At 41.7% G+C, this 25,529-nt stretch overlaps 1 protein-coding gene across 1 annotated transcript; it reads right to left on the bottom strand.

Annotated features, from left to right (window-relative positions):
• Positions 1 to 878: 878 nt before the first annotated feature.
• Positions 879 to 23,155, bottom strand: CDH17 (cadherin 17). Its single transcript, XM_036378640.1, has 17 exons — positions 23,114 to 23,155; positions 20,333 to 20,431; positions 19,508 to 19,645; positions 17,722 to 17,860; positions 16,343 to 16,501; positions 15,492 to 15,691; positions 13,022 to 13,153; positions 12,311 to 12,461; positions 11,401 to 11,616; positions 10,086 to 10,162; positions 8,657 to 8,848; positions 7,176 to 7,420; positions 5,300 to 5,430; positions 4,166 to 4,402; positions 2,116 to 2,232; positions 1,893 to 2,009; positions 879 to 979 (listed from the first exon to the last, which is right to left on the bottom strand). Exons 1-17 carry the CDS (start codon positions 23,153 to 23,155, stop codon positions 879 to 881), a joined length of 2,493 nt encoding a protein of 830 aa, XP_036234533.1.
• Positions 23,156 to 25,529: the final 2,374 nt, after the last annotated feature.

Below are 25,529 nucleotides of genomic sequence, written 5' to 3'. Positions count from 1 at the left end.
TCTGGCCTAAGAGCCATTTTTAATCTGTATTAGGTGAAAGTAAGGGTTAAATATAATAGAGAACCAAGCAGCAATGGTTTGCTCTCATGCACTCTCATTTTTTATTTATTTTATAAAATAAGCAGGGACTAAAATCTTTAAAGAAAATGTTTATTCTTATCTTATGTATGGGGGGCAAGAGCAATATTTGCAGAAGTATTATGAAACAGCATATTTATGAAACAGCATACCTACATGACTCAGCATAGGGGTTTTTTTTTACTTGGAAACTGTAATGAAAGGCCATGGTGCTTCATAAACTGATTTTACCTTATGGGATATCAAAAAAGAAAAATTGAAATGTCACATTGATGGTACAAATTCAGTATAATGTAAGCAGGCACGGCCCAGGGCAGATTACAGATTGCAATAACTTTGGCATCTCCTTTGCTGAGAGTCAGAGAGATTCTTACAACTTCATGGAGTATCTTCAAATGTAGCACAGGACTATTCCCCAGTCTGCTGTTCATTGACTTACAGAATTGGAAAGAGACAAATATGTGCAGGTCAACAAACTGTAGTCCTCTGTAAAGTCCATATTTACTTCAGCTGTCAGATGAAGGAGACTGGTCCCATGTATAGATCCCTGAAGGAGCTCAGCATTTGGTGCTGTCATGAGTTAACACTTTAGCCAAAGCTGATGAGCTTATTAATTACATATGTTTTATGTTTTATGACTAAATAGTATTATGTACAAAAGTGAGGCCAAACCCCTGGGAGTCTACTTTTGCATGGTTTTTTTGTGTTTGTGTTAGTACATCTCTGAGCTTTGGAAGCTTCACAGTTCAGTCATTCATAACCAAAGGGTGGTTTTGTCCCTTGATGAAACAGTCATTAAGTCAGTCTGTTGAGTTCAGCATTATCTTTTGCATCTTTGGATGGCTCTTTTCATTTTTCTCTTTGTATCTCATGTGGCAAAACACACCTGCTAAAATGGCACCTGAAAAACAGAGAGTGTTTGTCTGTAAAGGGGAGAGTAAACTTTCTGAAAAGATGTTCCAGCAAAGGCCATGACACTGCCCTGTAAGATCCACAGTGCTTTACCTCTTGAACAGAAGCAGCTTTGAGAAAGGACCATGCAGCATGGGACCAAGAGCTGGGCAGGATCAATCACCCCAAGGATGCCTTGGGGTTTAGAGGCCTTCCCCCAAAGGAAAGCTTTTCCTCTAGGGTCTGACCAGATGGCAAAGCATCTATTTTAGCCCCCCCTCTCACTGAGCAGGGATTTGTATGTTTGTCTTGAGATGCAGTCCCTCATTTATATATATATATATATATATATATATATATATATATATATATATATATATATATATAAATAAATATATATATATATTTATATTTATATAGCATCATTTGATCTTTTAAAATCATGAAGAGCTCATTATACTGTATATAAATTTATTTCCTCTTTATCGGTGTTAGAATGAATATGAAAGATGTAAACCTGCAAAGCTGAAATAGGAGAATAAAATGATGACTATAAGCTACAGGTACAGATCCTATAAGTAGGAAGCTTCAGTATTTTTACTATAATCTGGATGCCCAAGACAAAACTCAAAGCCGCTCCCTGACAGGCAAAGGGCAGTAAGTAGCAATGAAATGACACTATACTAGAGGTTCAGTAGTTTCTTCTGTCCCAGCTGGTTTTTGTGCCATTGGATATTTTTCTTACAACCAAAACCTTAGAAGTTTGCAGCCATCATGATACACAATCATGGGATCTTCCCTCTTTCACTCATTCTGCAACATGCTTGACAAGTCTTCACCCAACAAGTGACTTCATGTCAGAAATGCAGCAGCACCATCATATCTCAGTCTGCCTTCAAATCAGCCAGGAAGAAGTGACTTACCAATGACGATCAGGACTGCAAGCAGAATCCCAATTGCCTGTCCAGCGGTTGGCCAGGAGTGCTCACGGTTTATTTCGATAAAACATGAATTTTCACTGGAACACTTGCAGATACTTACTGCAAAAGGAAATGCCATGAGGTTAATGAGAAGTTTAGTAGTCACATTTGGTTATTTATAAATGTAACTGCTCTCTTGAAGGTAATAGTTGTATGCATAGAATACCTTTAAGATTCACTTTGTTTTCCAAAGGCGGATTTCCATTGTCATTAAGTATTATTGGAACATCATACACCTTCTCTTCAAAGTTAGCATGTTTCGGGGACAGGAAAGCATGAGTAGCTGTAAGTAGGAAATGGGACATTCATGTCAGCACAAGAAAGAAAGTTAGTTCAACATTCATACCAGCTGCAAATGTTCTTTTTTTTTTAAGGCTGCTTTGCACATTATAGTAACTCCTGTTTTCCTCAGTGTTTTCCAGGATCTCATTGGTTTGCAGACACTAAGTAAAAAGGGAATACCTAGAAGCCTAGTCTGACCTTCATCATAATATGACCATAAAATTTCCTTCCTAATTTCTACACCAGGCAAAATCTGATCTTGAGTAGTGCTGCATTGATAGCATCCCATCTAAACCTGGAGTAGTCCCCTATACTCATAGAGACCACAAGCAGCTTAAATTGTTCCCAAGGAAATGTAGGACAGACTGTCCTTCTAGTGAACTTACACTGTTACATCTAAGACTCTTTAAAAACTGGAAAAGGTAAAACCAGCCATTGGGATCAGATCAAAAGTCTGTTGACGTAAGTATCTTGTCTTCAGAATAAATGGAGATTACGATGAAAAAGAAAGCATGCATTTTATTTCCTCCTCCCTCTCACCCTTTAAACATTTTCAGCTCAAGGACTTCTTGAGCAAGATGTAATTTCTTGCTTTGAACTTCTAGAAAATTTCTGCACAGACAACACCCTGTGATAGCAAGTTCCCAAGTCAGCTACCTCCTCATTCTATCTCCACTGTAAATAACTCCACAAACTTCACTTGAGGGTCCCAGGTTTGTGCACTGGAAGAGAGAGCAAAGGATGAACCTTGGCCACCCTGACCACAGCATTCATAATTTTATATCTCTCTATTGCATTCTTTCCCTACTGTCTTCCAAGATTAAAAGTAGTAGCTTACTTTGCTGCTCCTATACACTTCCTTATATCAGGCCATTCTATAACTCTGATTATCCTTGTCAGCCTATCTAAACCTGTTTCCAGTTATACTGCATTTTTATGATAGAGATAGAGAGACTGGAGTTCAAAGCTTGAAGAAATTCTGGATTTATACAGGGGCATAATGAAGTCCTCTGGTTTCCTCTCTGGTTGTTTCCTGGTAATCCACAATATTTGACCTGTTTATTTGAATACTGCTGATCTCACATTTCCATGGAACTGCTTACAGTTCTCCTTCCTGATTCATAATGGCCAGCTTAGCACCCATGATTTCAAAAGTGAATTTGGGAGTCCAGGGTTCATTAACACCTGTGAATTTTATTGTTCAACCAACTCAGTCTTGGAAAAATGTTCTGAAATTCTTCACACTTGGTTTCTATTCAAATAACTTGGTATAATGAGTAAACTTTGCCTCCTCATTGCACATCCATATTTGTTGAGTTATGCAGATCCCAACAAAAAAACCTTTGGAAAACCACACATGAACTCCCTTCACTGCAAGAGCTGACTGTTTACTCCAAGTCCTGAATTTTAAATTATTATTTATTCTTTCAAAACTTTAAATTTATGGCAACCCACCCATAAATTCATGGCTGGGTTGCCATAAATTTAGTGGGACAATTCATCAAAATGTTTTATTAATTCAGACAGACTCTATCAGCCGAGCACTTATTCATGTGCTGACTGTCCCCTTCAAAAAGCTCCATTCACTTTGTGAGGCAGAACTTCCTTCTGCATGAAATATCAGAAATGTACAGTTTGCAAACTGCTCTATTTCTTTTTCAGCAGTGAATTGTGTTCATTAAACGCACATATATTTCATACTTACATGCTTCTTCTCTCAAAAATACTCATGAAATTATAGCTTGCAACATACTGGGTTTTACCTCTTGCAAAAAACAATTAATGACTTTGGTGTTCTCAACAACCCAATTTTTTTTCTTTGTGGGACACTGGTTATGCAATAATAACAGTGAAAAGGAATTCTGTAATTCTTCATATTCACCAGAGTACCAAGTGAGTCCCATATCATTGTAAGAACAGCTGAATTAGCTTACCATTGAATTTTGAGACTTCCCAATTATTTCTTGCATTCATTTCATCCACAAGGGAAAAAGTAAATTTTGAATAAAATAATTGTTCATCAGCATCAGTAGCTTGAATGAGAGTTCTCTCTCCTCCACTGACTGGGTAGCAGAAGAAAGTAGGATAATCTGTAGCTATTTGTGGGTAGTTGTCATTCACATCACGTAAGTGTAGAGTCAAGAACACTTTGGATTTCTGAGCTGCATTATCTGTCGAGTTTAACAGAATGCAAAGTTACATGCACATCTTGGATTTACACTCTGGGCTGTTGTATTTGCAGTTATCACAGAGGCACACCATCAGATAGGCAGTGAAAGGTGGTGTTCTGTCTAAAGGTGGCAGAAACAAGGTCTCAGGAGGTCCTGAGGGATTTGTGGTAGCTGCCACTACTTTTTAATGAGCATTTTTTACTTACCACCAGTTCTTGCAAGCTACAGAATGCTAGCAACGGAAGGGAGGCAGATCTTATCTAGTAATCTGTCATATCCATCATGTCTGGCAAGCAGTCACATCCAAAGTGACCAGTGCTCTTTGGAGCACTCTTAAGCATGAAATGCCTTGAGTTTCCCACCCCTCTTCTATATACAGAAAACACAAGCCAAAATTGAAAGATTTAATGGCTGGAACTAGAAGTCCTAATATATTTCAGACCTGACAGAGTATTCATTTTAATTATAACAAAATGAAATTCTGTAGGAGATTACAAACTACTCTCTGGGTATGTTTTCAGGAAGCCTAACCATACCTTGGAGAAAGACTAAAATCTTCATAGCTGTAGAGAAAAAAGCAGCAGAAAATATTGATACTGAAAGCAGTGAAAAAATTTGAATCTTCTCTATATGTCATGTGGTTCAAGCAAATATAAGACCATACCAAACTTCATGAAAGCTATTTTAATCCTTGTTATCAACAGCATCAAGAGTTCTTCAAGAAATTTAAATTCTTAAGAAATATATACTTCTAAGGATACACCACAGGATGCATATCCGAGATTACATGTTCCAGTACTTTTCATGCATTTAGTCATGGTAAGTATGATAATTCCTCATAAAAGAGTAAGTACAGGGGATTCCTCTGTGTGTATATTTAGTTGTTTCATCACTTACTTAGCTCTGATACAACAACCTCTACTGAGTATATTTCTTCAGTTTCTCGATCCAAAGGGGAAGCAGTGTATACCTGCCCAGTGGCTGAATCAATTCTCAGCCATTTCCTCACGTCACCTTCCAAGGAGTATCTTTGAAAAGAAATAGAGAGGAAAAAAAATCATATATACTGTTCCAAATTGGGAAAAAATTCCAACAAAGCAAATACTTCTTTGTTGACTTTATGTAAGAAGCTCGATTACAGTTGTACTCAAAGAGAGGGTTCTTGGAAGAGTTGCAGTGCTACAATACTACAGCCAACCAGGAGACATAGACAGAGGAAGAGAGGCCAAAATCATCCAGAATAAGAGTGAGAGCAGAACTACAGAAATGCCATCTCTGCTGTAGCCTGTGGGCTTGCAATTTCCATTTCCTTCTAAATGGAGAACCTGAGATGGCACTGAGCTTTTAGTCCAGAAGTGTGATTTGTTCAAACTCCATGTCCATCTCACCCCATCACATCTCCCACATGTTGGTTTTGATGGGGCCACAAGCCAAGGGCTGGGGGACAGAGGGGCCAGGGCAGCCAGGAACCCTTCTGTGGATTGAGGAGGGACCAGGACCCCAAGGTGAACCATGGTGATTATCTTCTGGCAGTCTGGAGCAGCCTGTTACTACCATTGGGGCAGCCTTGGAACAGTGTGTGCTTTAAGCATCACCACATAATTGCGTTTATATCATTGTTTAAAAAATCACCAAGGTCCCTGGGTATTTACTTACACAAATTTAACCATGAACATATGACTCAGTTAAAGCACAGGCACTTGTTGAGTAGAAGTGACCAGACCTTCTCATTCAATGTTTTTGTTCTTTCAGCACCCTTTACACTAGAAACAGCATGCTTGTACTTTTCTTACTTCTACATCTTCTACTTTTCTTACTTTTTATTTTATGCCCTTTAACCTATTTTTAGCAGAAATGTGGTTTATGTATAGCTAAATTCCTGTCATGTGTCTCTGTCATCATCCCCCAGAGCTTCTGGACTATGTGGCTCCCTTTCAAACTAGCTTGACAGAAGGCCAAACATGATAAGTTCCCAAAAGTTAGGGACAAGTAGAAAGCCAGATGAGAAATCTCTGGGAATAAGAACCCACAGGAGGCCTAAGAGTCACACTGTGCAACTCCATTAACCACTTGGTGTTTTGCTGAATTTCAGTTAAATTTCAAGAACTGTTTATTTTAACTTGATCTGTTCAGCATTCCAGCTGGGAATTGTACAGCAAAAGTCACAAATAACTCCTCCATCTGACTCTGCTGTGTAAGGTACATTTACACCATGCAACACAGCACAGGACTTGTCTTACACAGAGCTTTGCATCCACAATAGAAAGAGATGTGTCATCTCTGACAGCTAGGAAAGAAAATGAATTCTTTTTCAGTTGTAGACTTGAGGATGTGTATTTTGGTGGAGAAAAAGTTGAGGTTGTGCATTTTGGTTGTTTCCTGTGTGACTCTCCTACTGGTTCAGGGGTATACGCCTTATACAGTATACGCCTTATTTTTTTTATAAAGGCATTATGGACATGGAACCTTGTTATTCTTAGTCCAGCTCTACCTTTCTCCTGGAGATATAAATTAGCCTGCTTCCCTTGTGGTTTCCTGTTTCAAGGCTGATGTTTGTCACAGTACAGAAATCTGGTCAGAAAAGTACTACCCAGCTGCAGGTGTGTCACTGGCCCCTACCCCACCACACATCACCTTCTACTAGTAGATAGTTCTTCTGTAAAAACAGTATTTTTCCACATGCCAAGTATTGGGCATATTTTCCTTGCGTGTCCTTTAGAACCATTTTTGAAACCCTAAATTCAATTAACTAATCACAGTCACTCTTTTTTACCGTACAGAATCCCCTTCAGGATCATAGGCCTCCACCGTCATGACCAAGGTATTGACAGGAATGTCTTCAGACACCTCTGCTTTGTAAAATGGCTTCTGGAAAGCAGGTGGCTCATCCACATTTGTCACAGCAAGTTTTAACATGGCGAGAGAGCTCGCATTATACTCCACGCCTTCCACCAGTGGCTCGGGGTTTGTGGCATTGATCACCAGGTTGTACAGAGGCCTTGTTTCAAAATCAAGAGCCTGGATGAATTAGGAAAAAAAAGGTTTGTGAAGCAATGGCTCTGCTGCTGTGGGGAGCTCCAATGAGAAACTAAAAAGTCCAAATCCCCTTCTCTCAAGGAGGAGATTGCATCCCAAATGCAGGCAAAATAAAGAAGAGCTGTCAGGAGAAAATTACATTGGGAATGTTCCATTTAAATGAAACCATATGCCTGTTTAGAGGCCTCCTCAGCAACTGCATTTTCTAATAATGTTGCCACCTGCCTGACTAAGTTTAATAACAATATCCTGTTTACAGAAATAGTATTTATAGCTCTGTATGAGAAGGCCTCAAACGACCTCCGGGTGCCAAAAGTCATGCAAGGGTTGTTACACTACAGAGTTTCTCACAGCTACCTCCTTGGGAAAAAAGGAGGCTGAGGCTGATGCTGATGCTGAAGATGGTTCACCAAACGCTGCCTCTGCCTGCACTTGCCTGGTGGCAGCACACGAGCTGGAGGCACACAGTATGGCACCCCTTGGAAAATGAGTGGTAGTTTTCTGGAGCCATAGTCCAAGCACCTTTGAGAAGGTTAACTTCAAAGGGAGAGTAATTTTGTTATTGAAATTCATGGATGCAGCAAAAAGTGTTCCTTATATTCCTGTCTCCAGCATTCAGCATATGGGCTGTGTCACCTACTGCAGCACACGCTGTCCTTGGCTTGGTCACAGTTAATGTTCGCCTCATCAGGAACAAACTACGTCTCCATGCTCACATTGAGACATGCTGGCTACACTTGCCCCTTGCTTTGCAAAGGCCACCAATGGCCAGAGCAACTGCAGGGAGGAGAATCTGCCCCTTCACAGCCCACCACTGCCACCACAGCCATGGAAGCATTAGCTGGCTTTCTCTTGTCCAGAAATGCTGCTGCAAAATCACTCAAATAATGTAAATTTTTTGTCATTATGGTGCATAAACACCTACTTCATTGGCCAGAATCTGCTCTTCTGGAGAAGCAGCCAGCAGCAGAGCCAGTGGAGGGAGCTGGTGGTGGTGGTGAAGGCAGAGCAAAGGCAGGAGGATAGGTGTGTGTGTGTGAGCACTGCACAGACACAGAGCCTGAGTCCAAAAGTGGAGCCTCCTGCAGGCTGCACCGTGCTTAGGGTGTCCCCACTCCACCACCAGTCAACACCCTCCTCACAAATCATTACCAGGGCAGTAACTGTGTATAACAAATAAGTAACACTAATGGAGAAGAATAAAATCCATCTATTCACCTTTTTAATCCTGATGAACCCTCGGTTTGTTTCAGAGTCTGTCTCTATGGTGAACGTGTTGTTTGGATCACCTTCCTTCACTTGGTAAATGATGAGGGAGCTCCCTGTGGCAGGCTCATCTCCATCAGTTGCTTCAATTTCTAATATCACACTTCCTATTGGGGTATCTTCTGCCAGAGTCACAGTGCCATACTGAAGAGAGAGAGGTGTCATTGAAACATGACATACCATTTGTGGATAAGAATTTCAGCACAACCACAAGCTTGTGACCCACATGTGTGGATTTATTTTAACCCACAGCAGCCACACAAAGGAGGGAGGCTTTTTAGCCACACATTTATGGTAGTAATGGGATCTATGTCAGTGCCACTAGTACAGCACCAGTCCCAAATCTTTAGTTCCTCTATGAAAACCAGCCCATGATCATGCAGAAGGGATAGTACAGCTTTCCTGTACCTTGTGAGCACCCTGGCCACTCATTGTTAAATATTTGATTGCTTCATGCACCATAGGTTGTTGGCACATTGGCATCCCAACTCTCTGACTGTTTAATGTGTGCCCTTGCCCAGAAGCCTCACCTTGAGACCAGATCCTGGACCGAGACCTTGAGGTGAGATGGTGTAAAACCTGCCCTGCAGGCATCTTGTCTGCATGAGATTGTGCTGACCTTGCCATCACCTGAGATGGGCAATACAGTCTGCAAGGCCCAAAAACCAACACAGCTTCCCTGAAAGGACAACTGTGCCTGACAGGCCAGACACCTGCATGGCCTGCAGGAGTGTGGGAGCTGGGACACCTCTGTGTAAGGACTTCAGCCACTCCAGTGTCTGCCGGAAGGCTTGGGCCATCAGGCAGAAGTCATGAAATATCTGCAGGTCTCTGCCAGATGCCAGCACCTCCACCAGAGAAAAGACAGGAGCCTGACACCCATCCTGGAATCAGGTTTGGGCATGGATTGCTGGACCACTGTTTCTGGCCAAACCACATAGGGCTTTTGATTCCCATTCATCTTCTGGCTGTTTTGGGTACACAAGTGCTGCGTTTGGAAAGGTACTTGGGAGACACCAGCTTTTTTTCCATTTAGGTGTTTGATTAATTTTAAAGCCTTTTCTTCCCCCTTTCCCTTCAGAACTTGCATTTCTGGAATAAACTACTTTAATAGAAAAATTTCTTTCTGTACACAGTTTTCCACTGAGCAAATTACCTTAAATTTTGTAATTAGCTATTAGTCTGTCCCATTGCTCACTGTCTAGATAGAGCTTATATGCAGACTTGCAGCAATATTTTACCTTTATTTTTACTAGTAGTTACTCTATTACTTTGCCTGTAAATGGCTAGTTTCCTGCTGACATCCTATAGACATTGAAGGTATGCTCAAACCCTTGTCAATAGTTATTAGAACATTCAAAATGGTGTTAAAAATACTCACATCTGAATTTTTAAAGATGGGAATTTGATCATTGATGTCAATTACATGTACTTCCACATTACAGATTGTTTCGAATTCTGCATGGAAAGAGATAAACAGCGTCACACCAGCCTTTCTGCCAAAAATAACTCTCCTCCAGAAGGGTTCACTGTGAGCAAAAGTGAGCATTTCCAAATTGCCCAATCTAAGCACTAAATTGAGAGAAGCACTTATCTCAGAGATCTCTTAGTCAATGATAACCTCACTCTCTATCTTACCATTGATCTTCCCCATTTCTCCAGCACTGTCCCATCCTGTTTCATTTCCCTCACTTTTTAAAACCATATCTGTTTACCAGGATGATGATAGCTATGCATTGTGTTAACTGTCTCAGTATAACTTTTCCATGTCAAAAAGTAAACCCTGGGTTGTTAATGCTCCCTTGTCCTCTTGGTCATCAGGCAGCACCCCCAGTTTTGTTACAGGCAGACTTCAGATTCATGTAAATCTAATCACTACCTGAGCAGGGGCACCAAAAGCAATGGCAGGTTGTGATTTTAGAAGCATAATATATCCATATATAGATGGATTTTAGTGTTTTACAAACATGCCTCATGAGCTGAAAGTTAAGGAAAATTCTAAACAACATTTGGGTGGAATTCAAATAAGCATTCAAGACAAATCACCAACTTCCTCCCTCTGAAAGGTTTTCCATCGTCTGCCAAAATGATGCCATTTCATTTACAGACATCTTTCCATGCCAGTGCCTTCATGCACAAGTTTTGCCTGACTGTAGGGATTCCAGCACAAAGCTTTAAGCTTTGGTATGAAGTTTGATTTCCTTTCCATTCAGTGAATTACAAAGGACTCATGACAATTTACATAAGGGACAAGATAATTTTTGAAGTTTAATTTCAGCTTAATATTCTCTTAATGTTTTAAAATATTAGCTGGACTGTCTGAGCAGCTGTGTTTAATTTATTGATTTTTTTTTTTCCAGTTAAGTTCCTTTGAATGATCTGGGGGAAAACCACAATCTTGATCTCTTCATTTTTTCCCCCCGTGGAAGGAAATCTCTTTCTGAAGTACTTGTTAACAAGCTTCCCAATTTAGCCACCCTCTGTCCTAGAGCTGGTTCCCTTCCATGCTTGCATTATGATTCATGATTCATCTCCCTGCATCTCAAGAACAGGACAAGTACCATGCCAGAGCAAGACTCTCAGTGCTACTGCCTATTCAGCAAATCCTCCTTGTCTCCCCACATCCCTTAGACACTGAACACAAGTCCTGCCAGTGTGGGCGGTTATTCCAATGTGTAACAGCAGGCATTACTTACGTGGATCTGTCACCAGGACCTTCAAGAAATACTTGGCTGATTCACGCTTGCTTAAGGAAGGGCCAATTAATTGCAAAGTCCCGGTGTCTTGCTGAATATAGAACAGATTCTTTGAGGGGAATTCAGGTTCCTGACTTTGGATTTGGAAATGCAGACGAGAGTTAAGGCTGTCCTTCTCATCCATGTCGGTAGCAAACACAGTGCCAATATTACTCCCTGGAGCAGAGCAGAGATGGGAATCAGACACAGTGCAGTGGCTCCATGTCTCCACAGAAGTACACAGTGACAACAGTGATACCAGTGCAAAGGGCAGAGGGTCAATAAAAATAAAGCTGTATGGAAAACACTTCAATGGACATGCAATCTTTTCACTTCTGGGAGTTTTTGCTTTAGCCTCCCAACATACTGGTTTGGGGTCAGGGCAGTCCAAAAGACTGTAACAGCAGACTCTTCACTCCTGAAACCAAATAACTGATGTCAAGACATTGGAAGATTTTGGTAATGGTCTGTTGAAGTCAGAGGTTTTATGCTGGAGCTGCAGCTGAATGAGGGAAAATGGGCTCGTACCCCTTTAAGAACAGTTTCTTGTATTGGTAATAAAAGAGGTGTTTTTCTTTACACAGTCTAAGCAGTTATCCAAATCTGTGGTTGTGGGAAAATGCAGTTTTATATTTTAAATAAAACAGCATTTTCAAAGTAGGTGTTTTGGGTCTGTCCTTCTCAGGTTCTTGAAATCCTTTCCATAGGAATTATTGAAAGGAAAACAGGAGGGCTATTTGCACAGGAAAATATTTCCCTGGGACAGCCATGTTTTAATCTTTGGGATCATAATTTTTAGCTTCATTCACACACAGATGGAAACAACAGGAATACAATGAGGTGTATAAATTAACAGAAGTTCTTTTCTTACCTCCCTTTTCATTTTCTTGAACTTCAATTATGGTGAGGTCCTGCTGACACACAGGGGGATTGTCATTGATGTCTTCCACAATAACGTGAATTTGCAAAGGCTTGTCCACCAGTTCTCCTGTGTTATCTTTTGACACCACATAGAATGTATACTGCAACAAGAATATAGCAATTAGATGGTTTGAATGTCCACTGTGACAATATTTTGCATTTTACTATGTAACTACAGGAATATGAAATATCATCTCATGAGTTTGCTCAGTATTTTCTTTTTGTTTAAATCAGAACTCTTCCATCACCCTTTAGCTTCTGAGGGCTGAGGATTTTAAAATCTGTGGTCCCCAAGGTCTGAAGTAGATCTGAAATGTCCAGATCTCCTTCCCTCTACCACCTATCTCTTACTCATGCACCTACAACCCTGCCAGAGCTGGTCCATGCTGTACATTGTACATATGCTGTGGGCAGGGATTGCTACTGCCAGGCCCACTCTAGGGTAAGGACCTGAAGCCTGTTTACAGTATAATAGGTGGATGAACTTTCACATATATCACATCATTTCCAAACAGAAGTGACAAGAAACAAAACTTTTATCTATTCTCCCTTTCCCCGTCTCCCTTCCATTCTGTTGAGCTTTCTCATATTTACTCCCACACCAATAATCAGCTTCCTGCTGTGCTCTCTGCCATCAGTGAAGTTTTATATGTTTACTTACAGTATCCTTTTCTTCCCTGTCCAATGGTTGGGTCACATAAATATCCCCATTCTCACTGATGGAAAATGGGAGCCTTGGCAGCTTTTCTTTTTCAAAAATGCCATAAATTACACCTGGTTCATTTGACTGCACCTAAAAAAACCCCAAAAAATAAGTCAGGATAGGAAGTCAGAAGTGTAGAGTGAGATTTAACAGGGATTATTTCTGGACCACAAACAGAAACAACTGCATTCCTGTTAGCTTCATAAACCAGAAAATTACCAGTTTGGCAGGCTTTCAGGATGAACTGCAGAAAATCAGACTGATAATCCACCTCTGCTCTCTGAATTGTGTGCTGAAGCCACTTTGCCACAGTTTCTCCATCTGTCCAGATGGGATACAACACATCCCCTTTTATAAAAAGATTTGGTGATGTGGAGATAAAGAGTGATTATGAGAAAAAAACCCATTATTTTTGTTTTAATATCTTGATACTAATGATTTCCTCTCCTAACACTCTCTATTCCTGCCTGTTGCTTTGTTTTATTTAATTCAGGGAAATGGAACAACGAAACAGCACTAAATTAGAAGGAGCTGCCAACTCCTTCCAGGACAGAGAGGCCCTGCAGAAAGACCTTGATAAATTATAGAGATGGGCAATCATTAACTGTATGAAGTTTAACAAAGTGACAGATTCTGCACCTGGGATGGGGCAATCCTGGATGTACAGACAGCCTGGGGAACGAGAGGCTGGAGAGCAGCACCACAGAAAGGACCTGGGGGTCCTGGTCAGTGGAAAGTTGAATGTGAGTCAGCAGTGCCCTGGCAGCCAGGAGGGCCAACCCTGTCCTGGGGGGCATCAGGCCCAGCATCACCAGCAGGGCAAGGGAGGGGATTGTCCTGCTCTGCTCTGCACTGGGGTGGCCTCACCTCAAGTATTGTGTGAAGTTTTGGGCACAACATTATAAAAAAGACATTAAGGTATTAGAGAGTGTCCAAAGGGGGGCCACAAGGATGGTGAAGGGTTTGAAGGGGAAGCCTTAGTAGGAGCAGTTGAGGACACTTGATTGTTAAGCCTGGAGGAGACTGAGGGGAGACCTCAACATCTTCATGAGGGGAGGCAGAGGGGTGGGACTGATCTCTTCACTTTCTTGACCAGGGGCAGAACTTGAGGAAGCTCAACTCGGGCAGGTCTGTGTTAGATATATCAAGAAAAGGCTTTTCACCCAGAGGGTTCCTGGGCACTGAAGCAGGATCCCCAGGGAAGTGGTCACAGTACTAAGCCTTCATTAGTTCAAGAAGCATTTGGACAATGCTCTCAGGCACATGGTGTGACTCTTGGGGTGTCCTGTGCAGGGCCAGGAGTTGGACTTGATGATCCTGATAGGTCTCTTCCAATACAGCATATTCTATGATTCTGTGATTCTGTGCAAACAAATACCTGGTACCTGTCTGTAAATGGGTGAATGCGCACTCTTTACATTCATCAAAGCTCATGAGGAAGGCTCTTTTTTGGGGTACCACACATTTAAAATGAAATTAAATACACAGACTGGTTAGTTAATGGAGTCAGTATTAACATTTATGTTCTATGTAGCAGCAGCTACATTTCATTTTCCCCTAGGCAGAATCAACATGACATTGGCTACCACATGAAATGTTTATACAAGTCACCTCAAAAGGGGTGCACCCTTACATATTAGTCTTCTTTCTACCTGTTTTCATTCTGGATTTCCTTGGGCTGTCGCTGAGAATAGCACCAAGCCAGTTACTCTTGTGAACAGGATCCATGGAATCCTGCCATGTTCAAGGGATGACAGCATTGGGGGTGTCATTGCCAAGGCATTTTTCAAAGTCAAATATTTCTGAAGGGCTGTTGGCCTGTTAGTTAATATGTACTGATGTATACACTGCTATTGGTCTGCCGTTATCAGCAAAATATTTTGTGCTTGAACTGTGAAAAGAGGAATATTGGGAATGCAGGCTGTGAAGGAGGGTATTTCAGTCCTTTCAAGGTACTTTTGATGTAGCAGTTGTGGTGCATGATACAAAACTGGTCACACCAGGCGTCCCTGAGTGTGAGGGACTGCCCACAGCAGGGCTGTTGTGGAGCTGGTCCCCTGCCCTGCTCTTCTGCAGGTGGAAGAAGCTAACCACAAAATAAGCTCCAAAAAACTCTTTGTTTGCTCAAAGCCTAGAGGACCCATGACTGGATTTTGGTCCCAAACTGAAAGGCAAAGTTCAGTCACTCTAGTGTTTGTATTGACTATAACTATATCACCTTCAAACTATTAACTTTTGTGCTAACAAAAAATCAATGAGACCTCCACTAACAATGATTTCCAAAGGATGCCATATTAAAAAAATGACTGGGAGGTGTCAAAGTCATTCTGAAGAACCTGGTGTTGGATGCAGTAGGGACACCTTCACAGTTAGTTGTGAGGAAACAATTGTGTGGTAGAAGTTCATGGAGTGTGGTCAAGGACCCTACCTTGCTGATGTTGACAGGGTGGACCTGGGTTGAGTTTTCTTTGATGCGGATGATGGAGGGAGCTTTCCACAGGCTCTCCTTCACAGTGATGATCACATCAACACTGCTGGTGAAAGCATTTGCTGTCGTCCCTGCCATGTCCTTCACGTAGACAACAAGTGTGAAAGTGTCCTGCTTTTGAGGATCCAAGTAATAAGAGCCTAAAGACAGAGCAAAGAGTCAAGAGAAATGACACAGAGGCTGTGGGGGCTGTTTATTTGCCCATTGCCACCTACATGCACTATGGTTCTTTGACTGCCTCAGACTTACTCCTTAGATGGTCCTTTGGGACAAACCTCAGCAAGCCACTTCCTCTGGGTTCTCTGAACAGCATGGCCTCATGTGCATGGAATCATCTGAGGCCTCTGTGCTGTGGTCTCATCTTGTGCAGAGGCATCCCTGAACAGCCCTAGCCCCAGTTAGGCACTTGTTCAGCCCAGCAGAATAGATGGGAGTTTCTAATCATTGCAATTCAGTTGGGATTACTTGTCCAGCTGAGTTTTCTCTGCATTTTTCATGTTACTGCTTTTGAGTTTCTAGATTTCATGGCAGAGAATAAATTCCAAGATATGACATAATGGAGTCCTGAAGGACAGAGGACCTATCTCTCTTCTCAGTGTACTTTTAGAGCTCAATCCCCATTTCTGCTAGCTTCCATTGAATTTGATGGGACAAAACACAAGTTCCCCAAAACTAGGGTTTTAGTGGAGTATGTCCCACTGACTGCATTTATTCACAATGTTGTTGTTTTGTTCCTATGCATATCCCAGAACTCATGCTTCCTCTTTGCAATCAAGAATCTTTTTACATACCCGTCCTGCTTGGTGAGATTGCTCCAGTTGCATTATCAATCTGGAAAAGCATTTCTGCATAAGGGTTGGGAAAATGATGGAGAATGCTGTATGACAGCTGTGCATGGAGAGTTGTAGGATCATCACGGTCAGTGGCATGGACATACATGAAGGGCTTGCCTGTTTGGATTGGAGAAGAAACAGTGGTAAGAGAAGAGACTGAACCTTAACACATAATCCATTCGAGCAGAGCTCTCAAACCAGGAAAGCAACTTATGGGGAGCTGCCATTGTTCCATAATGCATCTCCCATGGGAAGCCATGCGCAGAGGTTACACTGCTGTATGCCATCCCATAGGTCAGCCCTCCACCAGCTCTGCTTAGTAGGATCACAACAGGTGTGTTGACCAGTTGGTGAAGAAGGTGACAGAGTTAAATCAGCAGAGAGCTATCTATCACACAAGAGTGCCTGAACCCAGAATTCAGCTCACTGGGATCTCTCCTTAAGGCCACTTTGCAGTTCTTACACAAATCAGTTAAACCCAAAGCACCTTGATAAAAATGGTGCATGACCTGCGGCACAGATACAATAAAAGAACAATCATACAGTGAAAAAAAATTTGGAAATACCCAGTAATGTAAGTCAACTTTTACCTTTTGCACACCAGAGCAGCATTCAAAATCTTTTTGACTTGGATGTACTGAGGAATATACAGTAATATGTTTCAGAATAATTTTCTGACCCCATGGAGGTTTATATGCATGTTATTTAGCAAAAGTTTCTTCTTGAGTCCATAGCCACAGCAATAACAGCTGTATGAGTCCTTTGTTTTATTTCCAAGATGTAAGTCTCAACCTACTGCTCTTTGATGCTTGCATGACTTTTGGACTGGATCACTGCAATTCATAATCTAAGACTCTCTTCTAAATGTTAAGGTTTAGCCCATGTTCTGAGAAGCATCACTCAGGGTAAGTACATTCCCCATATCGACCCTGGCACTTTCTTTTACTGATATGTAAAGACTCAGATAGTATTAGCCTTCTCTTTCTGTATAGTCTTTGGTAGCTTTTAAATTTTAAACCCCTTCTACCATAAGGTTTTGTTGTTTGTTGGTTTTTTTTCCCCAGAGCAATGGACAGAGCAGCAATATTTGTCTGTTAAATGACACTTGCAAAGAGTAAGTAATAAAAAATATTTCTGATTGCACTCATCCCCTTACACCACATAGTGGTCACCTCTTTGCCCTTTCATTATATTATAGAGGCTTTCATCCTTATTTTGTACAGTCCTGTGGGAAGAAAAACTGATCTTTTTCCAGCTTGTATAGCAATAACTTTACCTTCCTGCTTAATTTACCTACCTTTCTATTAATGATAATACTTAATTATGGTGGCAATTACCTGGACGAGAGTTCTGCCTCACTACTCCATAGTACTTTGTCTGGTTAAATTCTGGGGGGTTGTCATTGATATCCTCCACATGTATTGTAACATTATATGGGCCTTTAACTCTCTTTCCACTCTCATCCAGACTTTCCACCTGATTCAAAAAAAGAAGGAACAGCAAGTAAATATTTTCATGCAGACAGGTTAAAAGGCATGAATTGATATCAGGGTGTCAGATGGCAGGTCACTCTTACTGTCAGGCAAATCTGGTGAGAGCCACCACTGGGTAGCTCCACATACAAGGACAAATTTGCCACTGTAGCTCCCTGACAAAAAATTGTCACAGTATATAATGCCAACAAAACAAAATAACCCACTCCTGCTTCTGATGACAACTTTCAGAGGACAATTTCCCACTTCCAGTTTCAGCAGACTATTTGTATTTTTTCACAGCTTACAATTCATGTTTTTCTTTAAACAGCAATATATACTTTCTAGCAAACAAGGAGAAAATCCAACATGATATAGCATTTATAACTAATTGCTATTATGAATATAAATCAGAAAAATAGTCTGATATAAGGGTTAGTAAAGAAAAATTAATTCTTAATTCTAATGACTTTTTTTTCCACACAATTTGACTTATTTTCCAGCCTTCTTTAAATCACCAAGTATATAATATATCTGTCACAGTTAACTTTGTTTGCACATAATAGATAAAATCATGATTACTTATGCCTAACCAAGCATAACTTTTTCATTCTGTCATCACTTTTTGTCTATAAATTATTCACATGCTTAGGGTTATTAACTTCTGGGGCTAGGAAATTGTCCTCTCTAATTCCAATCCAAGGGTGCTTTAGAGCTGAGAATGTGAAACCATGAAACCTGAAGTGATAGACTTTAGAAAGACTGCTAAGGCTGGCTAAAAAATCATCATGTGCTTTGCCTGTTCAGGTACTGATCCTGTCATGATCATCTCTTCTCAGCTGCTGGTGCCTCAGAAAAAGACAGCACCATTTTTGACATGGTTTAAGAGGACAAGGATGCACTGAGACCCAAAGACTGCCCATCCACTCTCAACAGTGTTTGCACTAGTGAGATCCTCATGAAAAAGGCATAATAGCAGGACAAGCACACAAAGTTTTTCCTCTCTTAGAGTCCAACATCTGCCCAACAGCTTTCTGCTGTTATCTGACAGAGGTTAGATCTGTGCCTCCCTGCCTAAATGTCTTTCACTCACACTGTTTCACAGAGTCACAGAATATTCCAAGTTGGAAGTGACCCACAAGGATCATCAACCCTGAAGTGAATGGCCCATACAAGGATCAAAGCCTGGCATTATTAGCACCATGCTCTAACCAACTGAGCTAATCTCAGTTGGTCACCATGTATATTGTGAGCTTTCTAAATTCTTACAATAGTTCATTTTTCCACTTCAGAAATAGACTTCACCCTATCAGCCTTCAGGGATAACAAGAAAAGCTCATTCATGAGGTTAGATTTTACTTCCAGTCAAGTATTCCCCTCATATTAGGAGAGCTAAGGGTTGTGCTGGCATCACAATTTTTGTTTTCTGAACATAGCCTTCCTCTGCTAAGGAGCATTTTCCTGTTCAGTCTTTGAGAGCTACAAAACCATATGTCTTCCAGCAAATCTTGATATTAAAAATGAAAAACCTGCCTGTAAACATAGGCAAAATAAAAGATTCCAAATTCCACCGATTTCTCTTACTACCAGGTATACCCAAAGAGGATGAATGTGAATACTTCTCCTTTCCTATTTTTCATTGAGTTTTTACCTGCAGCTTGTGCACTTTTTTGGTCTCCCAGTCCAGAGACCCATTGATATACAGGATGCCTGTCCTCGGCTCAATGGCAATAATTCCAGCTTTTTCACCAGATGTTCTGAAACTCACAGCAGGTGGCTCAAGTTTGAACTACAATGGAAAAAAAAAAAAAAAAACCCAAACAAAAAACAGAGGGAAAAATCATCATTTTTTCAGCATTTTCACCATAATAAAAATAATTTCATGCTTTTGTGACTTTTAAAATCTATTGCCAACAGTGTGTTTGGCAGGGAGAATGATATTCCACGAGTCTGCTCAACTTCCAAGAGCAGACCTGAAGTCTGCTCTTTTCTGATCCTCAGCAGAGGAGTTTTCACATTGTTTCCTGAATGCTGCAAGAAATCCCGACTGCAGTTTGTTTCCAAAGCAAATGTCTGCTCAGGCTTTGTCTGAGAATGGGAATGGAAAAAAATGACACACATCCTCCATTTGCCTGGGAGCTGGATCTGTCCTTCTGTGGCTATGGCTTTGGGAGGAAAATCTCAGAGTCAAAGGAAAATGATGACACAAGTTACATGGAAAGAAGTTCTCCAGGAATGTTGATTTTATTAATCCCTGTCTTAGGATATCCTCTTAAATATGTGTTTGAGAGGGGGTTGTCTCCTGCTCTTTGCATGTAGCCTCTTGAATTCCCAGAGAGAGGAATTAAAAATTAATTTTGCATCCTCTTGAGGGACTGTTCTTCCCACCAGCACAGAGACAACCCTTCATATGTGGTCTCTTTGTGCAGGCTGGGGGGTTCTTGACTAGAGTGGATAACACAAGACACTTGATTACCTGGTAAAGGATGCGTGGACCCCCTCCTTCCTGAACAGAGAAGTCAATGTCCTTCAGAGGCCCAGTTACACTCAGGCCCTCCAGACTAAGCCACATGGCCTGTGAGAGAGAGGGATGGAGGAAAGCACATGAGGGATGTCTGTTGCCACCACACACAAACAGCAGCTCCCCACCCCTGAGCCTCCTTGAGCTCTTTTGCTACAGCACAAGGGCAGAGACTCTTCCAGGCTTGCACTGAACATCTACAGGCTCTTTAGTGTACATAATTTTTAAAAGCAGAAATTTATTAATTAATTAGAGAACAAAGGCTTGTGCCCTTTTCTGACCACTACATAATTAAATGAGATTGGATCTACCTTCAAGAGCAAACAGAAGAAGAAAATAGATTAAAGTAGACTAAGAGCAAAAGGGAGTTCATAAAATCATTGCTGGATCTCCCCTGTGTCCCCAGCAGGACCATCCATGACCCATCCAAGAGCCACAAAGCCCTGTGAAAACAAGTGTGTCTGGAAATCAAACATCACACCTGGGGATGAGGAGGAGCTGTGGCTGCACCTTTTGTAATTTCCCCAGTAAATCAAATCTTTTTTTGTATGGGAATGAGGTGGCCCTCTCTGGGTTCCTACAGCACCCCCTCATGCCACAGCCATCTGGGCAAGCCACTTGAGCCCTGTGCCTTCACATCAATTGCATGTGAATGAAAACCACAGAGAGAGCAAACTTGTCCTTCAGATCTTTGGCTTTTACCTGATGGCACAAATGTCACACAAATCTGTCTCAGCCTCTGTCTTCCTAATGGCTAGCAATGTCCTAACATCATGGGGTTTTACTGCCAAATTTTTATTAGGTTTTTAACCTCACACTCCCCAGTGCCGAAAGACCTCCACACTCCTGCCCTAACATTTCAGGCAGTTCTTGCTTCCAAACAAAAGAAACAAAGCAAAATTGAGCCTCTCAGGGCAGGCCTTGCACACAAGACTATTCACACTTTGGTTCAGATAATCAACCTGTTTCTTCAGAGGAAAGACCAAGATTCCCCAATTTCCCTGTCTTCACCACCTATCTTGACAACGCTGAGTGTCTGCCTGTCAGAATAAGGGCTCCATTATTTGGCTGAACAAGTAAAGTTTCTTTTCTTCAATAGTAAAAATTAATTTATTTTGCTTTACAGATTTAGAGTACCATTGCCACCCTGTCCATCACACCACAGAGTTGAATGTGTGTTCTCTGCTGCATGACTTTTCCTCTGGATTTGATCCTATTGCTGCTGGGACAGCTATTCAATTTCTGACAGAAAAGCACAGTCTGCATATTACCAAGGGAAAACTGAATTCTGCCTATGACAAAAACATAGCAAAGTTCAGCACAATTCACCCTAAAGCACTGCTCTGTGTGTGTGTGTCACAAGTTCTGTTTCAATAATTCCATATTGTTCTTAATAATTGCCAGAGATGCTGTCCCGCTTGCCTACAAGGCTTTGTGACTCCTTTTGAAAATGGGAAAAGCAGAGAGCTGGGGAAGGAGAGGGAAGGATGTTAGTGAATAATAGTGTGAGCAGAAGAATATCAACAAATGTAATCTGATAGCTATGCATCCAGGAAAATGCACTTTGCAGCTACCTTTTTAATATTTTTGCAAAATGCTGACTGCTGGCCTTGCCAGGGACCAGGTATCAGGACCCTGAATCTGACCTGCTACAGCTGTTCCCGTGTCACACAGATTGGCACAGCCTGGCTCCTGGAGGCTGCTCCTGGGGCCATTTTATGGACAGATTTTGCTTTATCATGTTCCCTGCCATGGAGGAACAAAGGCTGATGCTATAAAACCAAAAAGTTCAAAGTGCAGCCTGTGAAACAAGTAAGCGATATCACTTCTGTTGATTAAAATTACTTTATGTGGACCATAAATATTTCCAAACATATTTCTACCACATGAATCACTGTTCAGGAGCTTGGAAGGGAAAGAGGCTTTACCTCTTGGTCCATATCCATTGGTATATCTTCTGAAGATGGCTATAATGCTTGCAGAGTGGCTTCATGGAGGGGCCAGCACTGCCACAAGCAGTGAAATGGGAAGGGAAAAGGAGGTGCTCACTGTGCCACCCCTCAAGGTCTCCATACTCTGAGGCATTTTTTACTGAACTTGAATTTGACACATTTTTTCAATCTTTTCTGTTAATTTCAATTGTGAAGTGGAAGTCACCACTGCTGTAGCCTTTGCAAACATCAGTAAATCTATTGCATTTAATACATAAGGTCCATAAAGAACATAATTAACACGTTTCAGTTCCAGAAAATCCTCTGAAAAGGGATTCACAGGAATCAAATAATGAGGATACAAAATTAACATGCACAGTTTAAGCTATGAGGCATTATATGTCTTAGAATACATTTAATATGTCAGAACATGTATGGATTATAATGCAGAACTCATGATACTGATGTTTTCACTCTTTGGTGATTTGTTGCAGTATGTTTAAATATTTTCTAGCATGAAATTCATGTATTGGAAACAGTGATATCTAAAGAGGAAGTAGAAGAGGGAAAACAAGTAAATTGGTGCCTTCTAGGTTTTTGAAGTTTTTTTCCCCTAATGACTGAGATGTCTTCTCAACTTGCTGTGGGGGCCACACACCTGTGCTGGGGACACACCCAGAGTTACAGCCACTGTGCTGGCACCAGGCTGCCTGACCTGTGGGCTGGCACACCCATGGATTAGAGCTCAGAGCAGGCAACCTTTGCCTTTTGCTCACAGATAAACAAAGGAAAACTTCTAACTCACCGAGTGAATGAGAAGAAATTGAAGTCCACACAGCTTAGGCATGCTGGAATATGCTTTGCTTCAGCTCCTGCAAAGAGATGACATTCACTTTAGCCCCACAGAGCTGGCCCAGGCTATTTGCACACCAAGGCTGAGTTTTCCTGAGGGAGAGACCTGAGGAGTCCCCAGGGAGCAGCTGCAGATCTGCTCAGGAGAGACAAGAGCACTGGTACCCCTGGGCTGCCAAGGAAGGCTGTGCCCATCCGGTTCTGCCTAATGGTGCAAGAGAGGCAATATGTGAGATTCCCAAAGAGATCTCAAAGATTAAACCCAGCACCAAAAAGCCCTGCAACCACATTGTTACAATTATTCTGTACCACAAAGCCATTTTCATTTCTGGTTTACTGAAAGCAATGAGGTGTTCACAGGAAATGTTATAACCACAGGACAAAAATCTTGCAGAGAATCTCATGAGGTGTCTGTCTTCTAGTTCCAAAAATTCAAATTCAAAATTCAAAAATTTCCTGCAGATTGCAGAGGCAAAGGAAGCCTAAGGTGTCTGCACTCCCTAAAACTACATAGCTACTGGAAACAAAATTTCCAAGTCCAAGGAGCCCTCTCTGCCTCAAATTTCAAAGAAATGTTGAGCACGCACTTCCACAGTTTATGTTACATCCTCCTGAAAATTAGATGGCTTTTGCAAAATGCTATCCTACTTCCTCACTGCCTCCAGATTTTTACAAAGAGGATGGGGCCAGTTCTGGAAGGAGGTGAAGCGGGCATATTGTGCTGCCATCTTCAGTGGTGCTTCATGTTATATGGCTCACACCTACAGGAATCCTTCCACAGATCTGTCCCAAGGAGGCCTCCAGTGGGAAGAACACAGTGTGGAGGCACAGCTCCCTCCAGGTGCCTTCCTGCTTGGGCTTCTCATCACACCATTTCCCCCCTTTCTTTTCTTTCCTCAATGGCTGAACAAAAAGGGGACCTGTAAATACAGAAACTGCTACCCACAGTGCTGTTCTCTCAAGCACTCATTCTAGGACATGCCACAGGAGTTTATCTTCCAAATCCCATTCTGAGCTGTGTTATACTGTGTGTGCAATTGCACCCTTTGAAATACTGGGCTCTTTCCTTGGACTGGAGATAACTGTGTGAGTTCTGGAAGAAAATAATACGACACGCTTTTGAAACCAGAAGTGATCAGAAAAATCATTAAATTTGTCAGGAGACAAGGGCTGAAATTGAGCCCCCTGTAGATGCTTGGCTGTGTTGCCTCCTTAGTGGGTCCTTCACAGACCTCTTGGAGCCAGAGGAGGTGGCACAGGCAGGGCAGAAAGAAGGAGAATACCCTTTGAACCTCCTGGAAGGACACTTCAAACCAAAACTGTTGCTGATATTCTGGTTACACAGTCAATGAAAATTCTTTCTGTTCCTCTGCCTATACAACCTCTCCCCTCCCCACCCCTCCTGCCACTCTCTTCTGAATATATTGGCCTTTTCCTGCTGCACTTAGTAGCCATGTGGGAACTTCAAAAAGAGAATTCCTTAATTTGTGGCAGAAGGTGGGACAGAGTGCCCAAAGTGTTCCCTCTCCCTCTTGTAAGGCAGCAGTCTGTGCCCAGGGGCTCTCTGCAGGGTTTTATCTGTCCCTCTGGAGGAGGCATGGCTGGAGGTGCCCCTTTGCCAGACAGCAGTGGAGGAATACCAGGGAGCTCAAAGTACTGGGGGAGGCCATCAAAACAGGGAAAAAACCGTATGGGGTGGTCTGGGGTACCATGGTCTGGATTCAGGGAAAAAAGAAGGAGCAAGACCTACTGGGGGAGGAGAAAGTTTCAGGGCAAACATCCCACCTTACTTTTGGGGACAGAAAATGCTGGCAAATTAATTGCTAAATGTGGCTGTGTCATGGCCAGGTTCTCCTGTCCAGATCCAACTACCAAATGCAGCAGTGGAAATTCAGCCATTTCACAGTTTGCATGACAAGTGCCTTTGATGTTCCCTTCTCTTTGAACATAAACATAATTTCCTTATGTCATATCATTTATGGCGCCTATTGCAAGTTTTGATCAGTTCTTGAACATTTATTTTTGGGTGGAAACTGTTACCAAGTCTCATGAACCATCTCACTGCCAAGGACCGAAACCCCAAAATCCATACTCCTCTGTCACTCAGAACAGAGTTCCAGTATATATAGATTCATTTTAAAGTTTTCAGTAACAGGCAGTTAGAATAGCATCAGGGTTAGAATAGCATCAGCTTAACTAAAAGCAGCTTGAGATCTGGGTTGAGGACTGGAGCCATATTTTCTCCTTCATTTCTTAGCTTCATCTCAGTGCTATATCCCTAATAATCCCTCACGCTTCCCATGACTGAAGAGAAATCTCTAGGATAACCATCATACAAATATTCCAGTGACTTTCAATAATAAACATTC

Source organism: Molothrus ater, chromosome 1 (genome assembly GCF_012460135.2).
Source record: "Molothrus ater isolate BHLD 08-10-18 breed brown headed cowbird chromosome 1, BPBGC_Mater_1.1, whole genome shotgun sequence".
Taxonomy (NCBI): domain Eukaryota; kingdom Metazoa; phylum Chordata; class Aves; order Passeriformes; family Icteridae; genus Molothrus; species Molothrus ater.
The sequence above is the reverse complement of the archived record's forward strand: the minus strand, read 5'-3'. Positions and strand labels throughout refer to the sequence as shown.